Source organism: Delphinus delphis, chromosome 6, assembly GCF_949987515.2.
Source record: "Delphinus delphis chromosome 6, mDelDel1.2, whole genome shotgun sequence".
In the NCBI taxonomy this organism is placed as follows: domain Eukaryota; kingdom Metazoa; phylum Chordata; class Mammalia; order Artiodactyla; family Delphinidae; genus Delphinus; species Delphinus delphis.
Window position 1 is genome coordinate 31,499,491 of NC_082688.1, and position 27,348 is coordinate 31,526,838.

The 27,348-nt window shown below is 41.8% G+C and overlaps 1 protein-coding gene across 1 annotated transcript in view; it reads right to left on the minus strand.

Annotated features, from left to right (window-relative positions):
• The window catches only part of TMEFF1 (transmembrane protein with EGF like and two follistatin like domains 1), a 94,551-nt gene extending 67,465 nt beyond the window's left edge, over positions 1–27,086 (minus strand). Inside the window, exons 1-2 of the mRNA XM_060014423.1 lie at positions 26,523–27,086; positions 545–654 (exon numbers count right to left, since the gene is read on the minus strand). Of these exons, the coding sequence (XP_059870406.1) occupies positions 545–654; positions 26,523–26,718 (306 nt within the window). The 5' untranslated portion in view covers positions 26,719–27,086. The remainder of the gene's footprint in view (positions 1–544; positions 655–26,522) is intronic.
• Positions 27,087–27,348: the final 262 nt, after the last annotated feature.

A 27,348-nucleotide genomic window follows, 5' to 3' on the forward strand; every position in this document is an offset into this window, starting at 1 on the left:
TCCTTTTGTGTTTTTAAACAACAAAATCACAACTAAAACAGCATTTGAAAAGCAAAGATATTCACACTTGGTTTGAGGTTCCCCTTTCTAGTCCATCACTAACCCTGATCTACCCTGAGGTACCAAATCAGTCATGTTCTTTGGCCTAAAAAGATGAGACAGCAACAAATAAGAATGGAAGGGAGATAGACTAGAAAGAGAAGGAAATGGGAAAAAAAGGCCAACATTTTAAATAAGTGACTCTACTGCAATCTGTACTTTATTTCCTTTCAGTGACAATTATACCTTACATTTGAATAGAACTGTAATATATTTTTCAAGGCATTTTCACATTCTATTAGAGCCAGTCTGCCCCCGTAATTCAAGAAAAGAAGCATGGAAGGTACAAATAAGAGCGCTTCATCTGACAAAAAAGAATCAGTGGGCTGTCAACCCAAATTTCTTGTGGGGTTCAAGGTGTTTTAATAAGCTTTTTAATTTGAAAAATGTGGAATTACAAAACATGACAAATGTAAAATTTTGAAAAGAGATTTGATTTCCTTACCTGAAATTGACATGCACATTTCAAACCATCTCCATCTTCTTTACAGACTCCTCCATATTTACACGATGATTCATCACAAACTCTTATATCAGATTCCCTCACATTTAATTCTGTAAAAGAGGAAACATTGTTTCATATATATTTGTCTTTTTTATCCAAAGGTACATATATAAATAAAAGAAAAAGTCTTTACACCTCATTCACAAGTATAATAATAAGACACAACATACAAAAAACAAGTTCTACTGGACACAAAATGTTCAAGATTCTGCAAAGAGAGTCCTACATAATAATATGCCTAAAAGTATATAAAAGCAAAGAAAAATAAAACTCAGGATTTCATATAATTCCCAAAGATAAATCCAAAGAATCTTTATATTTTTCCTGCCAAGAGCTTAAGACAGTCTTCTTACTATTGTCTTAACGTTTTAGATTATTTTTCTAGTGTTTAAGTTACTTTTAAGGATAAAAAATAATAACTAAAAAGAATCTTGATTCTTCTGGTACCCAAAATAAGTTTTGTATGATCATTATTCACTCTAGAACAAATAAACAGTTTTAATTACAAAAGAATTATGAAGTAAGCTTGAATCTCATACAACAGGAACATATGGAGCATTTACTTGCAAAGAAAGATTCAAAATCTTTCTCAACTTAAATTTTTTAAATGACTGATTTAATTTTACTACCACAGGAAGCAGAGCCTATCAATAATACTAGTATTCTGTGGTCATTCTGTGCCTGTTCCAAAACTGTCAGTCTTATTCTGGAACTATCAAAATAATCTCTCTAGGAAACGTAATAAACTGCTTCCAGGTTAATGCTAAGTAAAGCAGCCAATCACATGGAATTGGGTGAAAACCACTACAAAGACAATTTTCATATCCTCCCTACTGGGAATGAGAGCTGTAACAACAAATGCACTTATACAAACAGTAAACAAATGGTTGCTTAAAAATTCATCCCAGTGTAGAGGTGAACTCATGAGTCTGGGAGCAGAGAGGCCTAAGTTAGCTTCTGACCCTGTGGCTCAATAGCTGAGAGACTCTGGAAAGAGCACAAGATCTCATGAAGCTCTAGATGGAGACAAGGTCTTGGCAAACAGATCTCAGCGAGCTTTTCTCCAGCAATCCTTCCTCCCTGGTTGTTTTCTACTTCTAGACTTCAAATCAGGACTCGGTGGACTGAGTCAAGGACGTTCTACTTCTCTATCTAGTGACATCTGTCCTGGTTGACCATCATTTCCTCTCTCTGCCCCACTTGTCCTCAGTGCTCTGCAATGTGTCTCAGGTCTCCTCCTCCTAGCTGACCCTCCAACGAGCTGGCAGTCAAGTACCTAAATACACAAGGAGTTGATAGTCACAGTACTTATTTGAGAAGCCACTCTGCACCAAGCACTGCACTAAAGTAAGCATATGTCTATGTAACTATTGGTTACAAAAATTTTTTCTTCTTTTCCTTAAGTGGATATCAGGTGCACAAAATTGGATTGCTCTAAAGTTCAAGCATATGTGTAAAATTTAAAAAAAAAAAAGATGAGTAGAAATGAAAACTACAGGAAACTAATGCAGCTGTTTTGTTGCTCTCTCTGTTTCTCTCACTATTCAAGGCACAAATGACCATCTTTCTATTCTTTCATCCTGGCTCTGGAGGCTTTATGTTCTTGGTTTTCCTCAACTCCCACTTTTTGCTTGTTCTTCTCTTCCCCGCTTAACCTCTTGCATTAGCTCCTGAGGCTCAATCTTAAGTGTGGGTGTTGCTTTTTTCAATCTGCCTACATTCCTACTGGGAACCTGCACAAGGTCCGGGTTCCAATTACTGTCTAATGTACATTGTAAAACCCAAGGAAGATAACTATACATTAATAAAGAACTGCTCTGGAAAAGAAGATAAGAATGCATAATATCTTTGCTCAACCACAGGCTTCATCAATTTAAGGGACCATAGAAATAAAAACAATTGCACAATTTGAGAAATAAAATTTAGTGTATTTCTCTTATTTCTTTTCTTTGTAACCTTAAAGTTCACACTGGGTTCCAATACAATCACACATACCAAACAAGAACAAAGTTTTTATTTTGTCCATGGGTCAAGATCATGCTCTGAGTTAAGACTTGCTATCCTGGCTTGAGATTCTTTTGAGTTGCAATGTTTTACCTGTTGCATTTTAAAAGTGCAACGAGATTGCAATCTAGAGCCTAAACCCTCCCTGCCACTAAGATTCTCACATCTCTGTGAGAGTTGTTCAAGCATCTGTTTGCATGAGGGACGAAGGAACATTTTTAGAGAATAATCATCCTTACTAAAGTGAGGCAGAAAAGCTCAGCCTGATAAACAAAGCCTTGGTTGGAAAGGAGGAGTGATCCCAAGCACAGGGTGGTATCTCATCCAGACTGCCCCAAAGGGTCATCATGACGAGACCGAGAGGCTAACAATGAGAAACTAAAGAATGCCTTTCACTAAAAACTCTGAAGCACCCAAACAATCCCACTCCTGGGCACATAGCTGGAGAAAACCGTAATTCAAAAAGATACATGCACCCCAATGTTCACTGCAGCACTATTTACAATAGCCAGGACATGGAAGCAACCTAAATGTCCATCAACAGAGGAATGGAAAAAGAAGATGTGGTACATATATACAATGGAATACTACTCAGCCATAAAAAAGAACAGAAATAATGCCATTTGCAGCAACATGGGTGGACCTAGAGATTGTCACACTGAGTGAAGTAAGTCAGACACAGAAAGACAAATATCATATGATATCGCTTATATGTGGAATCTAAAAAAAAAGGGTACAAATGAACTTATTACAAAAAAGAAGTAGAGTCACGAATGTAGAAAACAAACATATGGTTACCAGGGGATGGGGGGGAGGGATAAATTGGGAGATTGGGATTGACATATACACACTACTATGTATAAAATAGACAACTAATAAGAACCTGTTGTATATAGCACAGGGAACTCTACTCAATACTCTCGTAAGGGCCTATATGGGAAAAGAATGTAAAAAAAAAAAGTGGATACATGTATAACTGATTCACTTTGCTGTACACCTTAAACTAACACAACATTGTAAATCAACTATACTTCAATAAAAGTTAAAAACAAAAACAGGGCTTCCCTGGTGGCACAGTGGTTGGGGGTTCGCCTGCCGATGCAGGGGACACGAGTTCGTGCCCCGGTCCAGGAAGATCCCACATGCCGCGGAGCGGCTGGGCCCGTGAGCCGTGGCCGCTGAGCCTGCGCGTTCGGAGCGTGTGCTCCGCGCGTTCGGAGCCTGTGCTCCGCAGCAACGGGCTTAGCTGCTCCGCGGCACCTGGGATCTTCCCGCACCAGGGCTCGAACCCGTGTCCCCTGCATTGGCAGGCAGATTTTTAACCACTGCACCACCAGGGAAGTCCTCCAACAGTGTTTTATGAGAGGCCCGCGTACCACAAAAAAAAAAAAAAACCAAACAAAGCTCTGAGGCAACAAGACACAAAGAGCTCCACTTTGATACCCACATGACAAGATATAAGAGGGGTAGAAAAGGGGCTAGGACACCTCACCACCCCTGGCGCAGCACACCTGGGCAGGCCAGCACAAAGCCAAGGAGACAGTGGTGTCAGGCTCCAAGGTGCACCTCTGATGTCTAGGGGCAGGTACCAATGCGCAACTTCAGGGGCAGCTAACATCACAAGAAAAACAAGACATGCTGTGTGGCAGCGGCCAGAATACATTAGTGAGCCTACATGGTACACCCCTGGGTAACTCCAAAAATAAACTTGGCAAGGAGGCATTCTGTGGGAGCTAGAGGTCCTACATTAACAGGTAAGGGTGAAAAGTCATGAAATTCTGATTATACTGGTTACTTGTCATGTTTTATTTTACACCTATCTTGCTATCAAATCCATGCTATTTTCATGTGTGTTAATGTGGTAAATGTGATTATGTAGTTAGTTGATCAGGAAGCAATTATGTATCTCCTATGTATCTAATATTATGCTAAGAATTTGGGATACACTGGAAAGAACATAACAGGGAGCTTATGATCTTGCTAATAACATGTGGAACAATAAGTGATTAATTCAATATAAATATAGTCTATAATAAGGGGGAAATTGTGTTGTACAGACTATGTTTGCTCTAGGAGTTTCAAGAAGTAGGAAATAAAAATAGATTTGAAGTATAGGGTGCAGTGTCAAAGATGGCAAGACTTGCACTGACCTTGAAAAATTAGTAACACTTTTTCTGATTATAAAACTAATATAGATAGTATCATTACACAAAATTTAGAAATGGCATTGTTTTAATTGCCCACAATATGTGGTAATATTAAAAGAGAGAGAAAAGAATGTTCTTATCTATGAACAATGTAAGTGAAAGCAGAGACACAAATAATTTAATAGTATGCATAAATATTAATTATCAGTGGTTCCCAAACCATGTTCCTTAGGAAAACTCGTGTCCTAGACTATAATGTACCTTCATTAATATCAAGTAGAATTTCAGTTTCTCATTTGAAAGGGAAAAGCTTCAATGGAGAGAATTTTCTCATTTTAAGTGAGTTTTTTTTTCACTTAGATTTCTTAAACCCTCACTATCTGAGATACTTCCTTGCTAGCTGTCAACAAAACCAATGTTCAACAAATAGGTAAAGAATATTAATAGAAAAATTCCAACAGTGTTTTATTTTTCTTAATGTATCTTTTTTTTTTTTTTTGGCTGCGTTGGGTCTTTGTTGCTGCACACAGGCTTTCTCTAGTTGCGGCGAGCGGGGGTTACCCTTTGTTGCGGTGCGTGGGCTTCTCATTGTGGTGGCTTCTCTTGTTGCAGAGCACGGCATCTAGACCACAGGCTCAGGAGTTGTGGCACACGGGCTTAGCTGCTCCGCGGCACGTGGGATCTTCCCGCACCAGGGCTCGAACCCGTGTCCCCTGCATTGGCAGGCAGATTTTTAACCACTGCACCACCAGGGAAGTCCTCCAACAGTGTTTTATGAGAACACAAGATCATGAATGTCACAAGCTCACAAACATACACTTTAAATTGTTTTGTCATTGTGGCCGTCGTGGCTAATTGCCTACTTTGGATCTATTCTCTCCTTCTTACTTAGTAAGGGAACCCCAATTTTGTTCTGGGAAACAAGGTACTCAGCTAAGTAATCTATTTCCCCAGATCCCTTGTTGTGTACCACAGTTGATATATAAGCACTGTCCATTCTTCCTTCCTTATTCCATTCTTTGTTCTGCTTGGAAAGTAAACCTCTTGCCTAAGGTTGTGGAAACCATCTTACATGCGTGAAGGTGAAAGCTACGAGCTAAAGATGGTAGACCAGACAGACGGAGCAAGAGTGTGGAGAGAATTATGGAATCACCACACCCACCCTGGACTTCATCCCTTCAGACTTACTGTTACGGGAAATGAACACATAAAGTCCTTATCATTTAAGCCACTATTGGTCAGGTCACTGATACATGTAAGTTAAAGACAATCCTGACATAATCATTGCATGTAAATTTAAGATAAACATTTCTAAGGAAAGTCTTAAATAAAGTCTTAAATAATCTGGTGCTACATCACAGTTTACATGATAAAATTACATTATCAAGAGCGTCACGACTGGTGCTCTGACCCCTCCCAAATTTGAGAACTACTGCCTTAGCTCAAACTCAGTATAGTAGGAATTCTATATTGGGATCATCTTCTGAATGTTACTTCTTTTCAAGTATTCTGTTCAGTACCAGGCATCAAGAGGGCACTCTACTACCTGTCAGTGATGATGATAATTACACACCTGCCTTCCTGAGCCCAAAATGGAAATTCAGCAAAAAGGATGAGCCATTTCTAAGGCCCTCAAAACTCAGTTCTCCAAATAGAAATATTTTACACAAGGAATCACTCAGCAGAGTGGCTCAAAACAGAAACACTTTGCTCTGGTTACAAATGTGCCAGACATATAATTCTCTAAATGTAAAACTTGTCTCAATTCTCATTAACATTTCAAAGCTGGGGAACAATACACAGTAAGCGAAGGAACCCTACTTACTGTGAGCCTGAACTGCCAGAATCCCCAACTTTTGGCAGCACTAACTAGGTTCAGGCTGCAGTTCAAAATGAGACCTATTAGCACTCCAGAATGATGTGACTTTCCTACCACCGTTCCAATTAAACAGAAGGTAGTTGGAGGATCTTATGAGTTAGCTAGAAATTACAGGAGCCAAAAGTGAATTCACTTTGGAAATGTTACGACAGAATTGAGGGCTTCTCAGTCTCGGCACTACTGACATTTTGGGTTAGCTACTTTGTTGGGGGCGGGGGCCATCCTGTTCACTGCAGGATGTTCAGCAACATCCCTGACCTCCACTCACTAGACGCCAGTAGGATCAGCTGTAACAACCAAAAATGTCTCAACATTACAAAACGTCCCCTAGGGAACAAAATCACCCCCGGGTTAGATCCACTATAAAAGATAAAATGAAAGGCTTTACATTTAATTCTCTAACACAATCATTACAAAGAAAGTAAGTCAAATAAGCAGCAATCTGCAAGATCTCTGCACATTACTATGGCTGTTTTTCATTTCAATAGGAGGACCTAAATATACTGCCTCCAAGTTTATGTCAAGTCCTGGCTCAGAGTGGGTGCCCCTCCTTTAATAATGTCTTAACCTCTAGAAAGCCTGGCTTCTTCCCCCTTCATATCAAAACTCTATCAAAGGTCAACATGACCTCTACTCTAAAGATCCATACCTTTTTTCTTAGTCTTACAACTCTTTTCTTGACCTTTCTACAGCAATTGACACACCTGGCCTCCCCTTCCAAACGAATCATCTTGATTATCCCCCCAACTCTCTGACCACTTCCCTTTTAATCACTTCTTTTCCCTTCTCCTACTGCTCAGTCCATGTCACTCTTAGAATTTATTCCCAATTTAATCAACTCTCCAGATTAACCAAAGTGTGCCTTTCTCTGTAAAACATACAAACCAATGCCCATGGCTCAATGAATCCTCAAGGCTACTAGGTCACTCTCTCTCTAGAACATTCACGAGTACTTTAGCTCCAACCAGGAGAGCAGCTCTTGTGCTTCAAGAGTCAGTTATGTATGTTATACAGCTTGTGTATGCCAACTGTATTTGTTATTGTAATTCTGTGGTTTCAACTCTTCATAAGAGTGAAAATAAATTGTTTCTATGAAAGCAAAATTGAATTCTACAGAAAGACTTAAGATGAGTTGCTTTTTACAAATAGCTATTGCCTTAGGTGTAGGCAAGATAAAAACCTAGATTTTTGTATCCACAAGTCTTTAAGTTCCTTTTTAAAGACGTTAGAACTGGAATGTGTACTCAATGCATTATGAATCTAGTTTATTCAAGAAAGGGGAAATTCCAGCTCTCCTCAAAGAAAAATTCTGGGACCTCTTTCAAAATACTGTTTAATAAATATATATTTTTAAGTTAAAACGCTACATGCATTTATGAATTATTTTGTCACTCCACACTTAAAAAACTTTGATTAACCAACTACCAGAATCTTAAAGCACTGAGACAAGACGGCTCCTACTATATATAAAAATATTCTGCCCTCAGCCATCCCATTGTGATATCTCATTTTACTTCTTCTCTCTCAGCATTCTCATGCACTCCCACCACTCAAGTCTCCAGTTGCTTTTCCCCAACCTTATTAAGCCACTTCCATCTGCTTTTGCCAATGCTATTTCCAGCCTTCAGAGCATTGTTGGGCAAAGTCCTATAAATGAATAAATAATACTTAACAATAAGTATTCTTTAAGTACTTATCAACACGTGGAAATTTTCAGTTCATCGCCAGTTGATTCCTTATTGACTCCCCTCCAGGACATGTTCAAACTCTGTATGTCGTTCTTAAGAAAATGTCAATGGGTTTATTCTCATTCTCTAGATGTTTATAGTATTTGGGAAAACCTGCATACCAATCCAGTCTTACAGGACCCCTGTAGGATGTTTTCACTCCCAAAAACACTCCAGCTTGTTCACGATCCCATATCCAACTGCCTACAAGACAGTTCCATGATCTCTACACTGAAAACAGTGGAAATATTAAGAATATTTAATGTTTAAATATTTAAACATTAAAATATCACCAGGAAATGGTGTGACACAGCCATGGAACATTAAACAGCTGTTTAAAAGGTTGTATATATTATATAGCAATGTGGAAATAGCTGATGAATGTCAAGTGAAAAGGCAGAAGACAAAGCTATACACATACACCAAGCTAATGTATAAAAAACACATATAAGGGGCTTCCCTGGTGGCGCAGTGGTTGAGAGTCCACCTGTCGATGCAGGGGACACGGGTTCGTGCCCTGGTCCGAGAAGATCCCACATGCCGCGGAGTGCCTGGGCCCGTGAGCCATGGCCGCTGAGCCTGCGCGTCCAGAGCCTGTGCTCCGCAACGGGAGAGGCCACAGCAGTTGAGAGGCCCACGTACAGCAAAAAAAATAAATAAATAAAACACATATAGGAAAATCCAGCCAGGAAAAAACAAAAGTTGGTTAACAGGGGCTGTGTTTGCACCAGTTGAACATGGATGATTTTTTCTCTTTAGAAGTTTCTATACCAGTTATATTTAATGGGGGAAAAGACTCAATGTGATTTCAAACAACCCCAGAGACAGCTTGCCATACAATGGACAAAGTGTGAGTTTGGGGGTCAATACGGGCCAGGTTCACATGTTGGTGCTTAACATTGTAGAGTATACCACCTTCCCTAGGTATTGTAATGATTAGATGAGATAATGTATTAAAAAGCAACAGTACCTAGAACAAGTAGGTATACAACAAAGATTCACTTCTTCTCTTTCCCCAGACCAGTTTGAGAGATACCTTTAATGACACAAATCATTGAAAATCAAACAACAGATCTATCTAGGAAATGTTGACTTCAGGGACTTCCCTGGTGGTGCAGTGGTTGGGAGCCCGCCTGCCAATGCAGGGGACTCGGGTTCGAGCCCTGGTCCGGGAAGATCCCACATGCCACGGAGCGACTGGGCCCATGCGTCACAGCTACTGAGCCCACGTGCCACAGCTATTGAAGCCTGGGTGCCCTAGAGCCTTAGAGCCTGTGCTCTGTAGCAGGGGAGGCCACTGCAATGAGAAGCCCGTGCACCACAACTAGAGAAAGCCCGTGTGCAGCAACGAACATCAATGCAGCCATAAATAAATAAATTTATTTTTTAAAAAAATGTTGACTTCAGTCTCAGCAAATGAGATGAATTAGGAATTAAATTCTCTTCAACTTGTTTACTAAATGAACCATATTACATTACTGATTTTCTGCTATAAAGATATGAGGGGGAAAATAAACTACACTCATACTTCATGATATAAAACCAAAAGCAGTTTACATTAATATTAAACAGCATCCGCAGCAGAGATGACTAAAAGTTCTCTAAGCTATATTTAACGAAGGAAATTCACATGTGCCACATAATTATCTGACTCCAATACTTTTCATCCCATTCCGCACACTACTGCCAAACCACCCTTTGTTAAACACCACTTTGATCATGTCAATCCTCTACCCCAACACCTACAATCACTCCCTGCTGCCTACTTCAATTCTAAATTCCTCTATGTCAGTATGCTTCAGGCAAGGTGATGGGGAGGACAGTCTATTGCAGGATCAGAAAGAAATACCTAGATCTTGAGCTGGGTATTAATGGTACCCAGGGTCTTTCTAGCCCTTTCAAAGATCTCGAACTTCAACACTCTCTCCCTTACTATTTCTCACTAGCTTGGCAAACCTGTGTGCTTCACTCTCACAGATATATAAACTGAAGTCCTATATGGTTGCCAGGGGACAGGGACAGAAGAGTATTGGGACTGTTAATAGGTATGGAAATTCTTTTGGGGGGCAATGGAAATGCTTTGTAATTAAATAGTAAATAGTGGTGATGGTTGCATAACTGAATATATTAAAAAAAACACTGAATTGTATAAAATGGTGAGTTTTATGTTATGTGAATTTATATCTCAATAAAAAATTAAAAAGTTTAAGAATCAGAAAAAATAATCACGTTACCTAAATTAAAAAAAAAATGAACAGGCATTATAATTCAGTGTTTAAGAGGCAGACCCTAGAATCAGACCTCCTAGATCAGTATCCTGGCTCTATCACTTATCAGCTATGTGACACCTTAGGAATTTACCACTCTGTGCCTCCGTTCCCTCATCTGTAAAATGGGGACAATAACACTAGGGACAATAACAGTACCCATCTCACAATGTTGATGAAGGATTAAATAAAGATAGGGAAAGCACTGAGAGCAGTGCATGACACGTCATAAGTGTCATATGTTAAGTGTCATATGTTAAGTGTTTGCTATTATTTTTTTATTAACACCAGCTCTGGAGAAGGTGTGGAAAATGAGCACTCAAACCAACTATACCAGTATAAATTGGCAGAACCTCTCACAGGATAATATGGCTGTATACATGGAAATTTTAATTGTCTTTATGCCTTAACCCCACAATTCTATTCCTAGGAAATTATGATAGGGATAGAAGACAAAACGTATAAACACGTAGGTACAAGATTGGTAACATCAGCTTTTTTTTTTATAGCAGCAAAGTGGAAAAAAACCTAAGTGTCCATACGTTGGGAATTAATTAAATAAGTTATTGATGAAATATTATGCAGCCATAAAAGTATGCAGCAGAAACACATACACTGATATGGAAAGACCAAAATCCATTATGAAGTGAAAAAAAGCAGGTTATAAAATTATATAGGGACTTCCCTGGTGGTCCAGTGGTAAAGAATCCGCCTTCTAATTCAGGGGAGGCGGATTGGATCCCTGGTCGGGGAACTAACATCATCCCACATGCCGCAGGGCAACTAAGCCAGCACGCCACAACTGCTGAGCCCTCGCGCCTCAACTAGAGCCTGCATGCCTCAAACTACAGAGCCTGTGAGCTCTGGAGCCCGCGCACTACAACTAGAGAGAGAAAACCCACACACCGCAACTAGAAGGAAGCCCACGCACCACAACGAAGAGCCCTTGCCGCAATGAAAGATCCCACATGCTTCAACGAAGATCCTGCATGCCACAGCTAAGACCCAATGCAGCCAAAAAAATAAAGAAACTATATAGTTATAATGCAATTTATATTTTGCAACATATACATGTTTACATAAGTATTTTAAAATTCTGCATGTATATTCAGTGTATTTCCTCCATCAAAAAATTTAAAATATCAATAAATAAATCTAAATACAAAAAAACACCCTCTGGTTCTATTTCTTTTTTTGGCCGCTCCACATGGCTTGTGGAATCTTAGTTCCCTGACCAGGGATCGAACCTGGGCCCACAGCAGTGAAAGTACTGAGTCCTAACTACTGGACCGCCAGGGAATTCCCATCTCTGGCTCTATTTCAAACCATTATTCCTTAGTGTCTGCAATACCAAATGGAATGGGAGGTAGCCAGAAACCAGAAGTCACCCACAAGGACAGAAATCTACAAAACAACCTGCAAGTTGGCACGGAAGAAACTGATATTAACTATTCTAAAAGAGAACTTTAAAAGGACTTCACAAACTCTGGTGCATTAGAAAGAGTTCCAGATTCAGAGTTTTGATTATTTGATTAAGTAACTATATAATCTTGGCCAACACTAAATCTCTCTGAGAAATCCCAGTTCCCTAGAGTAAAAATGGGTATAATAATCACTCCTCTGAGGGTTGCAAAGATTAAATGACATCTTTACAAAAGACCACTGGAAACTGTAAAGGTTACTTCTCCCCTCTGGGACAGAAACTCTGATACAACCACAACCTTAAACCATGGCAAACTGTTATAAAATAGTGAATAATTTTTTTAAAACTAAGTTTAATTAAATGGTAATTAGGAAGCACTTATGGTCTGAACATGGAGAAGGAAACAATGGTAAACATAATGGCACCACCTAAAAAATATCTCAAACTACTTTAAAGTGAAAAAAACTATGAAAAAATGAACACAAGACACTAAACAAAGACTGAGCTGACTTGTGAACAATAGAGGATCTAAATATACAATAAGGCTAGAAACAACAGAATTGAAATAGAAATAACAGCAGTTTAGATTCACTTGTAAAACAGTATTATACGAAAGCTGACAAGGCAAAATAAGGTAAACTGAAAAATTCCAAAAGATCTGTCCTGTGAACAATAGTGGCTCCAGGTTAAACAGCATATGCCAAAGCAAACACGCATATCAAGGAAAAAGTTCAAACTTTTTCTGGTATAAATTGAAATCGTTTCAGCATAAACATTACGATACTGCAGAGGAGAATGGCAATCATCACAGACTTCTTCTTTACATTTTTCCATATTCCTCAAATTTCTTATATCAAACAAATACTGCCTTTATAACAAAGAAAAAAGGTGTGGGGTTTTTTTTTCCTTTTATTTTTCTTTTCTTTGCTTTTTTTTTTTAAACCATGGAAAAGAAAGACTCAGAATATTTGCACAAAAATGAGAAAAATGGCGCCATGGCTGAAAAGTTTCTGAAGGCAGAAGAATATGTTAAGAACTTTAGAATTCAAAGACTGATGAAACTACTGAGCCATGAAAAATACATGACACTTGTAAAAAGGAAATAGATTCAAATAGTAACAAAAGATTAACAGTAAATCATCTAATAAACTAAAAGCAAATACTGAGGGAGTTTTAAGATTTAAACATAGAATTTCAAAGTGCATGAGAAGAAAAATATGCAAAATCCTAAATGCTTCGTTTCTCCCATGAGAGAAGCTAATGATGGAATTAATAGTAAGAATAATGAAAATAGTTCTGCTAAAACAATGTTTCTAATAATGTAAAAAAGGGGGGAGAGGGAAGGAGGAGGTAAATGGGTTGACATTATCTCCCAATTCAGCTTTTACAAAATTGAGGGCTTCCCTGGTGGCGCAGTGGTTGAGAGCCCGCCTGCCAATGCAGGGGACACGGGTTCGAGCCCTGGTCTGGGAGGATCCCACATGCCATTGAACAACTAGGCGCGTGAGCCACAACTACTGATCCTGCGCGTCTGAAGCCTGTGCTCCCAACAAGAGAGGCCGCGATAGTGAGAAGCCCATGCACCGCGATGAAGAGTGGCCCCCACTTGCCGCAACTAGAGAAAGCCCTTGCACAGAAACGAAGACCCAACACAGCCAAAAATTAATTAATTTTTTAATTGAAAATTTACACGCCATTAGAGAAATCACATATATAGGAGAAATGAGGGATAACATATATGAACTTAAAAGATGGTTGGTTATAATAAAAAAGACAATAACAAGTATTGGCCAGAATATGGAGAAATTAGAACCCTCAGACATTGCTGGTGAAAATGTAAAACGGTGCAGCCACTTCGGAAAACAGTTTGGCAGTTCCTCAAAATGTTAAACATAGACTTACCATGTGACCCAGCAATTCTGCTCCTAGGTATGTACCCAAGAAAACTGAAAACATATGTGCACACAAAAACGTGTGCATGAATGTTCATAGCGGCATTATTCATAATAGCTCAAAAGTAGAAACAAACCAAATGTCCATCAGGTGATGAATGGATAAACAGAATGTGGTATTATCCATACAATGAACTATTATTTGGTCATAAAGAGGAATGAAATTCTGAAACATGCTATGACATGGATGAACCCTGAAAACATTATGCTAAGTGAAAGAAGCCAATCACCAAAGGCCACATATTGTATGATTCCACTTATATGCAATGTCTAAACTTGGCAAATCTACAGCAAAAGATAGATTAGTGGTTGCCTAGGGCTGTGGGAGTGGGGTTTGGGGAGTGACTGCTAAAGAATATGAGGTCTCTTTTGGGGAGGACAAAAAAGTTCCAAAATTGATTGTGGTGATGGTTGCACAACCTTGCGGCTATACTAAAAACAACTGGATTTTACATTTTAAAAGATAATCATGATCATGGAGGGTAGCACAAATATCATAATTACTTCACTTAATGTAAACGGGCTGAATACCTATGAAAGCAGAATGGTCTACACATACATTGGGAAACAAATCCCAACACTTAAAAACTAAAAAACAAACACAAATCCAAAAAGGAATGGGCAACATTATGACTTCAGGAGATTCTTTAAATCTGCCTTGCACAAAAATAAAAAGTACAACAAAAAATGAAACAAAAACTATACAATGTATATGTCCCTAACAGAATAACAAAAATATAAGAAAAATTGTGAAAAATAAACCCGTATCATAACTGGAGGCTTCAATGTTTCATTAACAATAGACAACTACACAAAGAATTAAAAGTACAGAACTGATATAAAGCATAAATTAAACCATTTCCCTTGGTAGGAGCCAACTTGGCAGAGTCAGGTTCAGAAAAGAAAGATTTAGATACATAGATATAGATATAATATAGATATAGATGTAAGGTAGATAGAGATATACATACATAGAGATAGATAGACTTAGATACAGAAAGAGACTATGATAGAGCAAATGTGGTGAAACCTTAACTGGGAAACCTGGGTATACTACATCAACTTACCTCAAAGTTTAAAATTCAAAAAAAATTTTTAAGTTTAAGTAAAATTAATAGTTATATAATAGGAAGACTTCCCTGGTGGCGCAGTGGTTAACAGTCCGCCTGCCAATGCAGGGGACACGTGTTCAAGCCCTAGTCCGGGAGGATCCCACATGCCACGGAGCAACTAAGCCCATGCACCACAACTACTGAGCCTGCGCTCTAGAGTCCGTGAGCCACGACTGCTGAGCCCACGTGCCACAACTAATGAAGCGCGGACGCCTAGAGCCCATGCTCCGCAACGGGAGAGGCCACCGCAGTGAGAGGCCCACGCACTGCGGGGAAGAGTGGCCCCCGCTCGCCACAACTAGAAAAAAGAAAGCCCGCGTGCAGCAACGAAGACCCAACGCAGCAAAAAATAACTAAATAAATTAATTAATTTTTTAAAAAAAGTTATATAATAGGAGACTAAGAAGCCAAGGAAATAACACTTTATTTTCTGAGGTATATTTCATAAAATGTGTTCTCATACTAGAACGCAGAGACACAGCCAGTTTTAATGTGAAAACCTAGAAATTCTATGACACATTCTTAGACCATAATGCAAAACCAAAAAACAATCTATCTGTAACATATCTAAATTCATAAATTTTACAACAATGATGAAAGGAATGTTATCAAAAATGCCTGTGGTCTTAAGGGAAAAGAAAAACAATGATCTGTTTCCACCTCAAGAATTTAGAAAGAAAAAAAAGGGAAAGTTGAAAAAGAGGAAGTACTAAAACTAAGATATAAAATTAATAAAGGAAAACTAAATATGATAAAAATATCGTTAGAGAGTGTTTCAAGGAAAATCGTATAGTCAGAGATAGCAGGGTAGCTTTCAAATACGAAGAGGTAGGAGGTGGATTCAAGGCAAAGGTTGAGAAGGAAAAGAACAGAGTGCAGCACTGTGGGTGGAAATGTAAATTGATACAGCCACTATGGAGAACAGTATGAAGGTTCCTTAAAAAACTAAAAATAGAACTACCATTATGACCCAGCAATCCCACTACTGGGCATATACCCTGAGAAAACCATAATTCAACAAGAGTATGTACCACAATGTTCATTGCAGCACTATTTACAATAGCCAAGACATGGAAGCAACCTAAATGTCCATCGACAGATCAATGGATAAAGAAGATGCGGCACATATATACAATGGAATATTACTCAGCCATAAAAAGAAACAAATTTGAGCTATTTGTAGTGAGGTGGATGGACCCAGAGTCTGTCATACAGAGTGAAGTAAGTCAGAAAGAAAAAAACAAATACCGTATGCTAAAACATATATATGGAATCTAACAAAAAAAAATGGTTCTGAAGAACCTAGGGGCAGGACAGGAATAAAGACACAGAAGTAGGGAATGGACTTGAGGACACGGGGAAGGGGAAGGATAAGCTAGGACGAAGTGAGAGAGTGGCATGGACATATATAGTACCAAATGTAAAATAGATAGCTAGTGGGAAGCAGCCGCATAGCACAGGGAGATCAATTTGGTGCTTTGTGACCACCTAGAGGGGTGGGATAGGGAGGGTGGGAGGGAGACGCAAGAGGGAGGAGATATGGGGATGTATGTATACGTATAGCTGATTCACTTTGTTATAAAGCAGAAACTAACACACCATTGTAAAGCAATTATACTCCAACAAAGATGTTAAAAAAAATAAAAGAACAGTGCAGCAGAAGTTGCAAGGAGTACAGGCAGGAGAGGTGCTCAGATGGTAAGGGTTTGAAACTGCAGAAATAAGGATTTGCATTTAAGTTGGTGATGGTGAGTAACAGGAATGAGGGAAGGAATACACACCAATTTGACCCTCCTCCAAACAGGCTCTCCATCCCAAATCAAGAGCATCACAGTTCATCCCGCCTCCTATGGCAGATGATCCAGAAGCTAAGGGAGAAAAAGGTCAATGAAAGGATGGCTGGGTAGGGACTAACAAAGTGAACAGCTGATGCCCCACTAGACAACTCTGGAGGATTTTTGCCACGTGGCAGGAGCCTACTGTTACCAATACCTCCAAGTTTAGAAGGGCAGACCACAATCCAGATTTTTAAGTGACACCTCAAGATTTTTAATGGTTAACAACCAATGCAATTTTTAAAAATACAGTGCAGGCCAAACAAGTCTTCTGAGTTCTCCCCATTTCCACTACTGTTATCTTTCACCATGCTCCCAGTCTCTTCCCTTCTCCCTTTCATCTTCAACAATTCCAGACTTTGTTTTCTAAAACCACAATGTCACTCGAATCCTTTAAGTTTCCCTTTGTCTTCAGAGCAAGTGCCAAACCTTCAGCTCAGCCTTCAAGGCCTTCCTCTAACATGGTGGCAGTTGTGCGACTCACCTCCTGCCTTAATCCCCACATCCCAGTATCCCCAAATATTCCCCTCACTGTCACATCTTTGTACCTTTTCCAACAGCATTCCCATGGCCCAGAGAATACCCCTTCCAACTCTTCTCAGTTTCTACGTTCATTCAGTCATTAATTCCACAAATAAATATGAGATGGGGGGCTTCCCTGGTGGCACAGTGGTTTAGAATCCGCCTGCCAATGCAGGGGACACGGGTTTGAGTCCTGGTCCAGGAAGATCCCACATGCCGCAGAGCAGCTAAGCCCGTGCGCCACAACTACTGAGCCTGTGCTCTAGAGCCCATGAGCCACAACTACTGAGCCTGCATGCCACAACCACTGAAGCCTGCACGCCCTAGAGCCCATGCTCCGCAACAAGAGAAGCCACCGCAATGAGAAGCCCGCGCACTGCAACGAAGAGTAGACCCCGCTCGCCTCAACTAGAGAAAGTCCGTGCGCAGAAACAAAGACCCAACACAGCCAAAAATTAATTAATTAATTTTAAAAAATGTATGAGATGGGCATCTAATTTTGTGCCAGACACAGTTCTAGGCACAGATAACACAGCAGTGAAAGAAACAGACAAAAATCCCTGCCCTCATGGATCTACACAGAGGAGTCAGAGAATAAGTAACATGTATAACAGGTCACACAGGAAAAGGTGCTTTGGAGCAGGAAGAAAACATAAATGAGGATTCAAGTGGAAGAGGGGCAGAAGGGGTGGAAGGTGGAAAAGCGTGCAATTTTAGGGCATCATTTTGCAAGTGATGTTAAAGACGTGAAGGAGATGAGGGGATAAACAACTGGGACAAGAAGGTTCCAAGCAAAAGGAACATCAACAGCAAAGGCCTCAGGCAAAAGTGGGGCTGGTGTTTCAGGCTCACATTCTGCCTGTAAAACCCAGCTAGAGTGCCACTTATTCAGAGAAAGTATTGTTTTGATGCCTAGAAATCAGAATTATTCATTCCCTCAACACTGTATCTGTATCTTCCTTAGGGCACCTTGCATAGTGGAAACTCTCACTGATGAATTAATCATAAAAGTCAGGTAGAGCAAGGAATCATTTTTTAAAATGACACATAATTATAGCCATTTTTAACTTTAAACATATAAATGTACATTCATTTCCCCATGTGCCATCAAGACCTCTGGGTCTGCCAAATGCAGCCCCCCCCTTCCTTGGATAAACCACACTCATAGTCCGTTATCTACAATGTCCGTTTTCCTCTCTTTTACAGTAGAACGGGACTTTAAAATACTTGCAAAGTTTGCTAGGAGCAGAGTCCTTCCAGAGATTTATAAGGTTTCCCCAATCTGTTTCAAGCTGTCTTTACCACAATGTAATTCATTGAAAGGCAATTCTTTCAGCTTCATGCCTTTATCAAGTCTTTCCAAAGCAATGCATAAAAACAATTCCTCGTGCATTCACATTTCATCTATTTGAGTAATATTTACTAATTTATACTCACAACTACCAGTGGTATAAGTAAATCTGAGAACAAACACAACTGATTCTTGGTAAGCAGAGAAATCAAATGATACACAGACAAACCAGAGTTAACCTACCCCTGGAGCATCTGTGTGCTGTGGGATTTGGACAGTATGGTTTACTAAGGGAATGTTTAATACAGAAAGTTAAAATCAAGCCCAGCAAAGGATCTGAATAGACATTCTTCCAAACAAGATATATAAATGGCCGTTACGCATATAAAAATGTGCTCAATGTCATTAGGGAAATGCAAATCGAAACCACATTGATCCACAACTTCAACTAGGACTCCAACTAAGATGACGATAATCAAAAAGACAATAACAAGTGTTGGAGAGGATGTGGAGAAATTGGAACCCTCATACAGTGCTGGGGAAAATCTAAAATGGTTGCAGCTCCTTTAAGAAAGTTTGCTAGTTCCTCAAAATGTTAGAGTTAAACAAGAAAATTGAAAACATATGTCCACACAAAGACTTGTACATGAAAGTTCACAGCAGCATTTTTCATAAAGCCAAAAAGAGTAAACAACCCAAATGTCCATCAACTGACAGAAAACCAAAATGTGCCATATACATCCATACTGTGGAATATTACTCAACCATAAAAATGAATAAAGTTCTGATACATGCTACAACATGGATGACTCCTGAAAATGTCAGGCTAAGTGAAAGAAGCCAATCACAAAAGGCCACATACTGTATGATTCCATCTATATGCAACGTCCAAAATAGGCAGATCCATAACGTCAGAAATAAGATTAGTAGTTGCTAAGGGCTGGGGGGAAAGAGGAACATGGAATCACTGTTAATAGGTGTGGGATTTCTTTTTGGGGTGAAATGTCTTGGAATTAGATAGTGGTGATGATTGTACAACTTTGTGACTATACTAAAAATCACTTAACTGTACACCTTTTAAAAATTCCAATGCTAAAAAAAAAAAAAAAAATTCCAATGCTGTCAGTGTTCAATAAATGCTTACTTTTGAGTGGGGTGGAGGGAAGAGGGAGAAAGCCCAGGTCTAGTAAATAGAAATTTCCTGTGTATATTTATAAGAGGCTAACTAACCACCTCTGTTGGAACATAAGGCCCTTGAAGGCAGAGATGACCTCTCATATATTCCCTTAATATCTAGTATATTAGGTTATACTAGGCAGGTATTCAATCAAGTTTCACTAAATAAGTTAATAAACACCCACATATTACATACCAGGGAGGTAGAAGTGTCCTGATCAAGATTTTATACTAATTAGGAAAAATTCACTTTTTATTCCCCAAAATCCTGAATTGCCACTAACAAGGCACTTCTGTTAGGTCCCATTTGTTTATTTTTGTTTTTATTTCCATTACTCTAGGAGATGGATCCAAAAAAATATTGCTTCAACTTTATGTCAAAGAGTATTCTGCCTATGTTTTTCTCTATGAGTTTTATAGTATCTGGTCTTACATTTAGGTCTTTAATCCATTTTTAGTTTACTTTTGTACATGGGGTTAGAGAATGTTCTAATTTCATTCTCTTATTTATTTGTTTGTTTGTTTGTTTATTTTTTGCCATGCCACACAGCTTGCAGGATCTTAGTTCCCTGACCAGGTATCAAACTTGGGCCCTGGCAGTGAAAGTGCCAAGTCCTAACTATGACCACCAGGGAATTCCCTCCAATTTCATTCTTTTACACATAGCTGTGCAGTTTTCCCAGCACCACTTATTGAAGAGATTGTCTTTTCTCCATTGTATATTCTTGCCTTTGTCATAGATTATTTGACCATAAGTGCATAGGTTTATTTCTGGGCTTTGTATCCTGTTCCATTGATCTATATGTCTGTTTTTGTGCCAGTACCATACCGTTTTGATTATTGTAGCTTTGTAGTATAGTCTGAAGTCAGGGAGCATAATTCCTCCAGCACCGCTCTTCTTTCTCAACATTGCTTTGGTTATTCAGGGTCTTTTGTGTTTCCATACAGATTTTAAAATTTTTTGTTCTATTTCTATGAAAAATGCCATTGGTAACTTGATAGGGATTGCACTGAAGCTGTAGATTGCCTTGGACAGTATGGTCATTTTATTTATTTATTTTTTAATTTATTTATTTTTGGCTGCATTGGGTCTTTGTTGCTGTGTGCAGGCTTTCTCTAGTTGTGGCAAGTGGGGGCTACTCTTCGTTGTGGTGCATGTGCTTCTCATTGCGGTGGCTTCTCTTGCTGCAGAGCATGTGCTCTAGGCACGTGGGCTTCAGTAGTTGTGGCTCACGGGCTCTAGAGTGCAGGCTCAGTAGCTGTGGCGTACGAGCTTAGCTGCTCCACAACATGTGGGATCTTCCCAGACCAGGGATCAAACCCGTGTCTCCTGCATTGGCAGGCGGATTCTTAATCACTGTGCCACCAGGGAAGTCCCAGTATGGTCATTTTAACAACATTGATTCTTCCAGTCCAAGAACACGGTATATCTTTCCATCTGTTGTGTCATTTCAATTTCTTTCATCAGCGTCTTACAGTTTTTGGAATACAGATGTTTTGCCTCCTTAGGTAGGTTTATTCCTAGGTATTTTATTCTTTTTGATGTGATGGTAAATGGGAGTGTTTCCTTAATTTCTCAACGAGGCACTTCTCTTAATCTGAAGTTTATATCATCCATTTATATCATCCTTACCACCACCACAATCCAGAGGATCCACTTCTAATTCCCGTGACATTTTAAAAACCTACTTTAAATTCTCCACCTTACGTCTCTCACCAGTGCAGCTTGTTGGTCTCTCTGAATGTTTTTCTTTCTCTTTAACCCCATTCCCTAAGACATCTATGTCTCACATGTTTAGCCTCATTTTTTCTTCTCTAACACCCTAGAGCCAAAAAAGACTATTATCATTATCTCCACATTATAAATGAAAAGGGGGGGGCATGTCTAAGGTTACCTGGTCTCCTGGGTTCAAGGTTCATTTTTCTTCACATAAATCCTGTATTTCCAGACTTTTTTCTCTTTGGATGAACATGGAGCTTTCTGATAAGTTAGATTTTTAAAAGAATAAGTACAAATAAAAAGATAAAATCAAAACAATAAGTATAAAGTCCACAATGAGTGGAGAACTGAGACAGAGGACAATTTTTTTTTAAGTCTGGTTTAGAACAAGAAGAGATAAACAAAGGGCCCACTGCTTAGGGAAGATGTTGTAATATCAAGAAATAACAGGGATAATACAGATCCTTTCAGTTTCTTCTTTGTTTACGTAATCTTCTCCAAAGAGCATGATCTTCAAACTAGGAAAGGTAGAACTCTGATAAAACAAAGCTAACATCTAAGGTAAGTGGCATGGAAAGTGGACAGTAATGGAATAGAGATCTTCAAACTAGGAAAGGTAGAACTCTGATAAAACAAAGCTAACATCTAAGGTAAGTGGCATGGAAAGTGGACAGTAATGGAATAGAGAGCTAGTTCAAAAGAATTTGCTTTCTGATCCAAACAAATCATACTCCATGGTACTGAAAAAACTTTAAGATCTGACTGATGATTATCTAAGCTGTCTTGACAAGGTGCCAGAAGACCAGAAATGAGAGAATGCATTCTCAATTTTCAAAAAAGGAGAAATGGAAATCCAGAAAGAAAATCCATAAGTGAAGTTGCCACATATCCACTGAAAAACTCTAGAATGGGTAAATAAGTTTTTGAACACAATAAAAAGAAAAGGCCACCATGTGCTCTTGATTAAGGCAGACTATATGACATTTGCTTTTTGATATGATTACTAAAATGGAAAATGGATGATACAGACATATATATATACTGATTCAAACAAGACAATTTGACAGAATCTTTTAATGATAGGCTGGCGAACAAAACGGGAAAATGTTGAACAGCAGAAGCTCAAAAATCTGTCAAATGCAACTAGGAGGATGCATAGCTGGCTGAACATCTGGTTGATTAATGTATCAACATCAACCGATTTAGAAGCAAGTCAGCAGTAAAATATCACATAGTTCCATTCTTTTCCACAATCTAGACAACTTCTATTAATTTAATAAAGCCACAGATCTGCTCTTCACATTTACAAGGGCCACAAAGCTGTGAGTGACCCAACTTACACAGCCAGACAGAATCAGGCTTCAGAAAGGTCAGAGTAGGCTGAAATGACGGTCCAAAACCCAAAATGAAAATCAACAGGGAGTCAAGGCCAGCATTTAGATTTTAAAACTCAAACATGTAAAGGAGTAAACTTTGTGGAAAATAACTAGGTAATAAAAGCTACTAAAAAAATCTATGCACAATCTCAACCTGCATTAATAGATGCCTATGTTCAGACTGGAGTATTATAGCTCTCTAATTAATCAACTTAAAAAAATTTATTTTCCGGGGCTTCCCTGGTGGCACAGTGGTTAATAATCCACCTGCCAGTGCAGGGAACACGGGTTCGAGCCCTGGTCCGGGAAGATCCCACGTGCCACAGAGCAACCAAGCCCGTGCACCACAACCACTGAGCCTGTGCTCTAGAACCCGTGAGCCACAACTACTGAGCCCACATGCCACAACTACCGAAGCCCATGCGCCTAGAGCCCGTGCTCCGCAACAAGAGAAGCCACTGCAATGAGAAGCCCGCACACCGCAATGAAGAGCAGCCCCGGGGCTTCCCTGGTGGCGCAGTGGTTAAGAATCCGCCTGCCAATGCAGGGGACACGGGTTCGAGCCTTGGTCCAGGAAGATCCCACATGCCATGGAGCAACTAAGCCCGTGCGCCACAACTACTGAGCCTGCACTCTAGAGCCCGCAAGCCACAACTACTAAGCCCGCGTGCTACAACTACTGAAGCCCATGTGCCTAGAGCCCCTGCTCTGCAGCAAGAGAAGCCGCTGCAATGAGAAGCCTGCTCACCGCAACGAAGAGTAGCCCCCACTCGCTGCAACTAGAGAAAGCCCGCATGCAGCAACGAAGACCCAATGCAGCCAAAAATAAATAAATAAAATAAATTTATTAAAAAAAAAAGAGCAGCCCCCTCTCGCCGCAACTAGAGAAAGCCCACACACAGCACTGAAGACCCAACGCAGCCAAAAATAAATAAATTTATTTTTTAAAATTTTATTTTTCATATGAATCATTCCCAGGTCTTCATCCTAGAAAGAGTTATGACAAGAATCTACAAATATCATTTAGTTAAAACTCTAGCTTTAGACCCAGTTATTCAAGTATATCTTAGCATTAGGAAACATTTTATTTGATGAGCCTAATTTACTGTTATATATATCAAAATATCAATATACCCTTGAAAGAAGACTCAGATATTATTAAATCCAAATCCCTCTTTTAATAAAAGAGGAAACTAAGAAGAATTAAGTAACTTGCTCCGAATCACACAGTTGCTTAGCAAGGGCCAAAATCCCCAAATCAGTCCCTTTTTTCCACACCCTGTGGGTTTCCAGCCCTGTATGTCCTTTCTTAAAACTTGTACTATCCATAAAGAGTTAGAATGCATACACAAAAACATCCGTCAATACACACTTTATTTTGCTAAGGACAAATTATCTCAGCAAGAACAAATAACCACAGCACATTAGCCCATAAAATATTTTGACATGGTGTGATCACTTACTAGTTTGATAACCAGTATTTGTTACAAAAAGGCACTCTAATATACAAATGACTTTTATTTTTAACCATTAAAGTGTGATTAATGGTTAAAATATCATCCCATATTCCACTTAACGTTAGAAAAATAGGGACTTCCCTGGTGGCGCAGTGGTTAAGAATCTGCCTGCCAGTGCAGGGGACATGGGTTCGAGCCCTGGTCGGGGAAGATCCCAGATGCTGTGGAGCAACTAAGCCTGTGCGCCACAACTACTGAGCCTGCGCTCTAGAGCCCGCGAGCCACAACTACTGAGCCCGCGTGCCACTATTACTGAAACCCGTCCACCTAGAGCCGGTGCTCTGCAACAAGAGAAGCCCGTGCGCCCCAACTAGAGAAAGCCCACACGCAGCAACGAAGACCCAACACAGCCAAAAATAAAGTTTTTTTTAATTAGAAAAATAAAGTAAAAGTTATTTCATGGGTGGAAAAGTTTTAATGGACACACTGTTGTTTACTATGCTAACCCCTCCCCGATCATAAAACATGTCATTATGAAAATTATTAACAGAATTTTAGACCTTCAAACCTTAACAGCAGGCCAAAGGTTTTCTTCATGCAGGGTAGCATAAGCATCTGTGCTGAGGCCCTCTGGCTCCCTCCTCACTCCCCCCAAAAAAATGCCCCTTCAAGAGCCCTTTGGGTACAAAGGTTGTCTGGCAGGCAGACTACCCGGATTCCCTGTGGCCTGTCCACCCTCTCTTTCCCCCTCTCCCCCACCCCCCATGCTGCTTCTCCCACCCTTGGTTCAAAGAAGACAAGTGGAGAATGAGAACTGATAAAAGGGCAAGTTAGCAAGGCTGTGGCTTACGATCACTAGCATCTGCCAGGCCAGCTCCAGGAGGACCTACCCACCCCTAAATGAGACCTGGAAGCCTCTCCTTGCCCCAGGGCTCCTCTGGGACCCATTGTGAAAGGAAAAGGGAACTTCACGGCCAGGATACCCTCCTCCACAGTCTCGTCCCCAGCAGGCTCTTTGTTTCCAGCAGCTGCGGGGGTGCAGACGGCCTTGGAGAGAGGGGAGAGGTCACTCCCGTGCTCCCGTGGCTGCCAACCTCCAGGCCCTCCCGCAAAGCAGACAAACGCACGCACACGATCACTCCCTCGGAACCGCTTCCCTCTTTCCACACCACCTTAACCAGGCTCACACCTTGCTACACAGAGGCACTCCCTGAGACCTAACTGCCTCTTTCTGTTAGCCAAATCCTACACAGGATGATTCCCTAGCTACCCTCCCTCTGAATCGACACAAACGAGGTTCACCCCAGGACCCGCACCCTTCCTCTTCAGTGCATACCCCCGGCACATCTCTGAGCTCCTGGCTTCACCCAGCGCAACACACAAAAGCAGAGGGTCACTTCCCGGGCCCCAGGACCTTCCCTGCTCATATCCATAGACCCGGGGTCACTACAAGCTCCGAGCGCCCACCTCTCAACCCAAAAGACACACACATCCACTATCACTCTACTTGGTCAATCTGCGTCCTCTGGGCCACCCGTTCCCTTTACCCACACGACCCCACTGAGACCCGAGTGCCCGAAGAAGGAATCTCCCCAGCATACGTTCACTCCCCTGGCCCCTCACCGTCACACATACACACAGAAAATCCCTGCCTGGGGCCGCCCTCCCTCCCCTGAGCCTTCACAACACAAACACGCGCTCCCGCGTGTACACCCACGATCACACCGGGGGCCCCGGCCGCTGCCTCCCCTTCGCCGGCCGGGCCTCACCTCCTCCCAACACTCCCGGCCGCCCGCGCCCAGCCACCCGGCACACACGGACTCACGCACAGCCACTCCCCGGCCCCACGCCGGTCCCCAAGCCCGCACCGCGCGCTTGCGCCCTGCCCCGCGCCCTCGCTCACCCTCGGCCCAGCTCCCGGGACCCCCACGCCCGGGCCCGGCCCAGCCGGGTCGCGGGGACCTGCAGGGAGGCGGCAGCGGGAGCGGAGGGAGGGAGGGGCCGCAGGGGCGCGCTCCGGCCAGTCCTACCTGAGCAGTTGATGCTCTTGCCTTTGCCGCCGGGACAGTCCCCGCCGCCGCCGCCTCCGCCACCCGGGGGCTGGTTGGACGCGCGGCTCCCGGGCAGAGAGAAAGCGAAAAGCAGAAGCACCGACGTGTAGCAGCAGAAGGCGAGCGGGGGCGCGGCCGGCAGCCGGAGCGGCGCCTCAGCGGCCGCGGCGCCCATGACTGGCGCCCCTGGACGGCGGGAAGCGCAGGGAAGCGCAGGCCCCGGGCATCCAGCCGCGCGCCGGGAGCCCCGCCGCTGCCTCGGCGCCAACTACCAGCCGCGCCGCTGCGCCCGGTAGCAGTCCCCCAGCATCCCCGCCCCACCCGCAGCGCCCGCCAGGCCCTGGCCCGCCGCGCTCGGGACGGAGTCGGAGGGTCGGGACGGGTGCGCGCGAGGGTTCGAGCCCGCGCCGGGGAGACCGAGGCCGGGGGACGAGCGGGCGCGCGCGCGGCGGGAGGGGGTCGTGGGGCGGGGGTCGCGGGGCGGGGGCAGGCCCAGCCCCTCGCTCGCCTGCTTGCCTTCCCTTTGTGTCCGCAGCCGTCGCCGCCGCGTCACAAAGACCCCGGCCCGCCCGGTGAGGGGAGCGTGACAGAGCCGCCGGCGGGAGGGGTGGCTACGACCCCGCCCCGCGCAGACCCCCAGCGCTCGCGCCGGCAGCTCCGCCCCCGCCCGCGGCCGGCGCCGCCTCCGGGGGAGCTATTGTTCCTGCGGCGGGGCGGGAGCGAGGGGGGTGGGAGGTGCTGTCGCCCTTCGGTCCGGCCACGTGGGGCTGGCGGGCGCCTTGGAGGCTCCGAAAGCATTACCCTA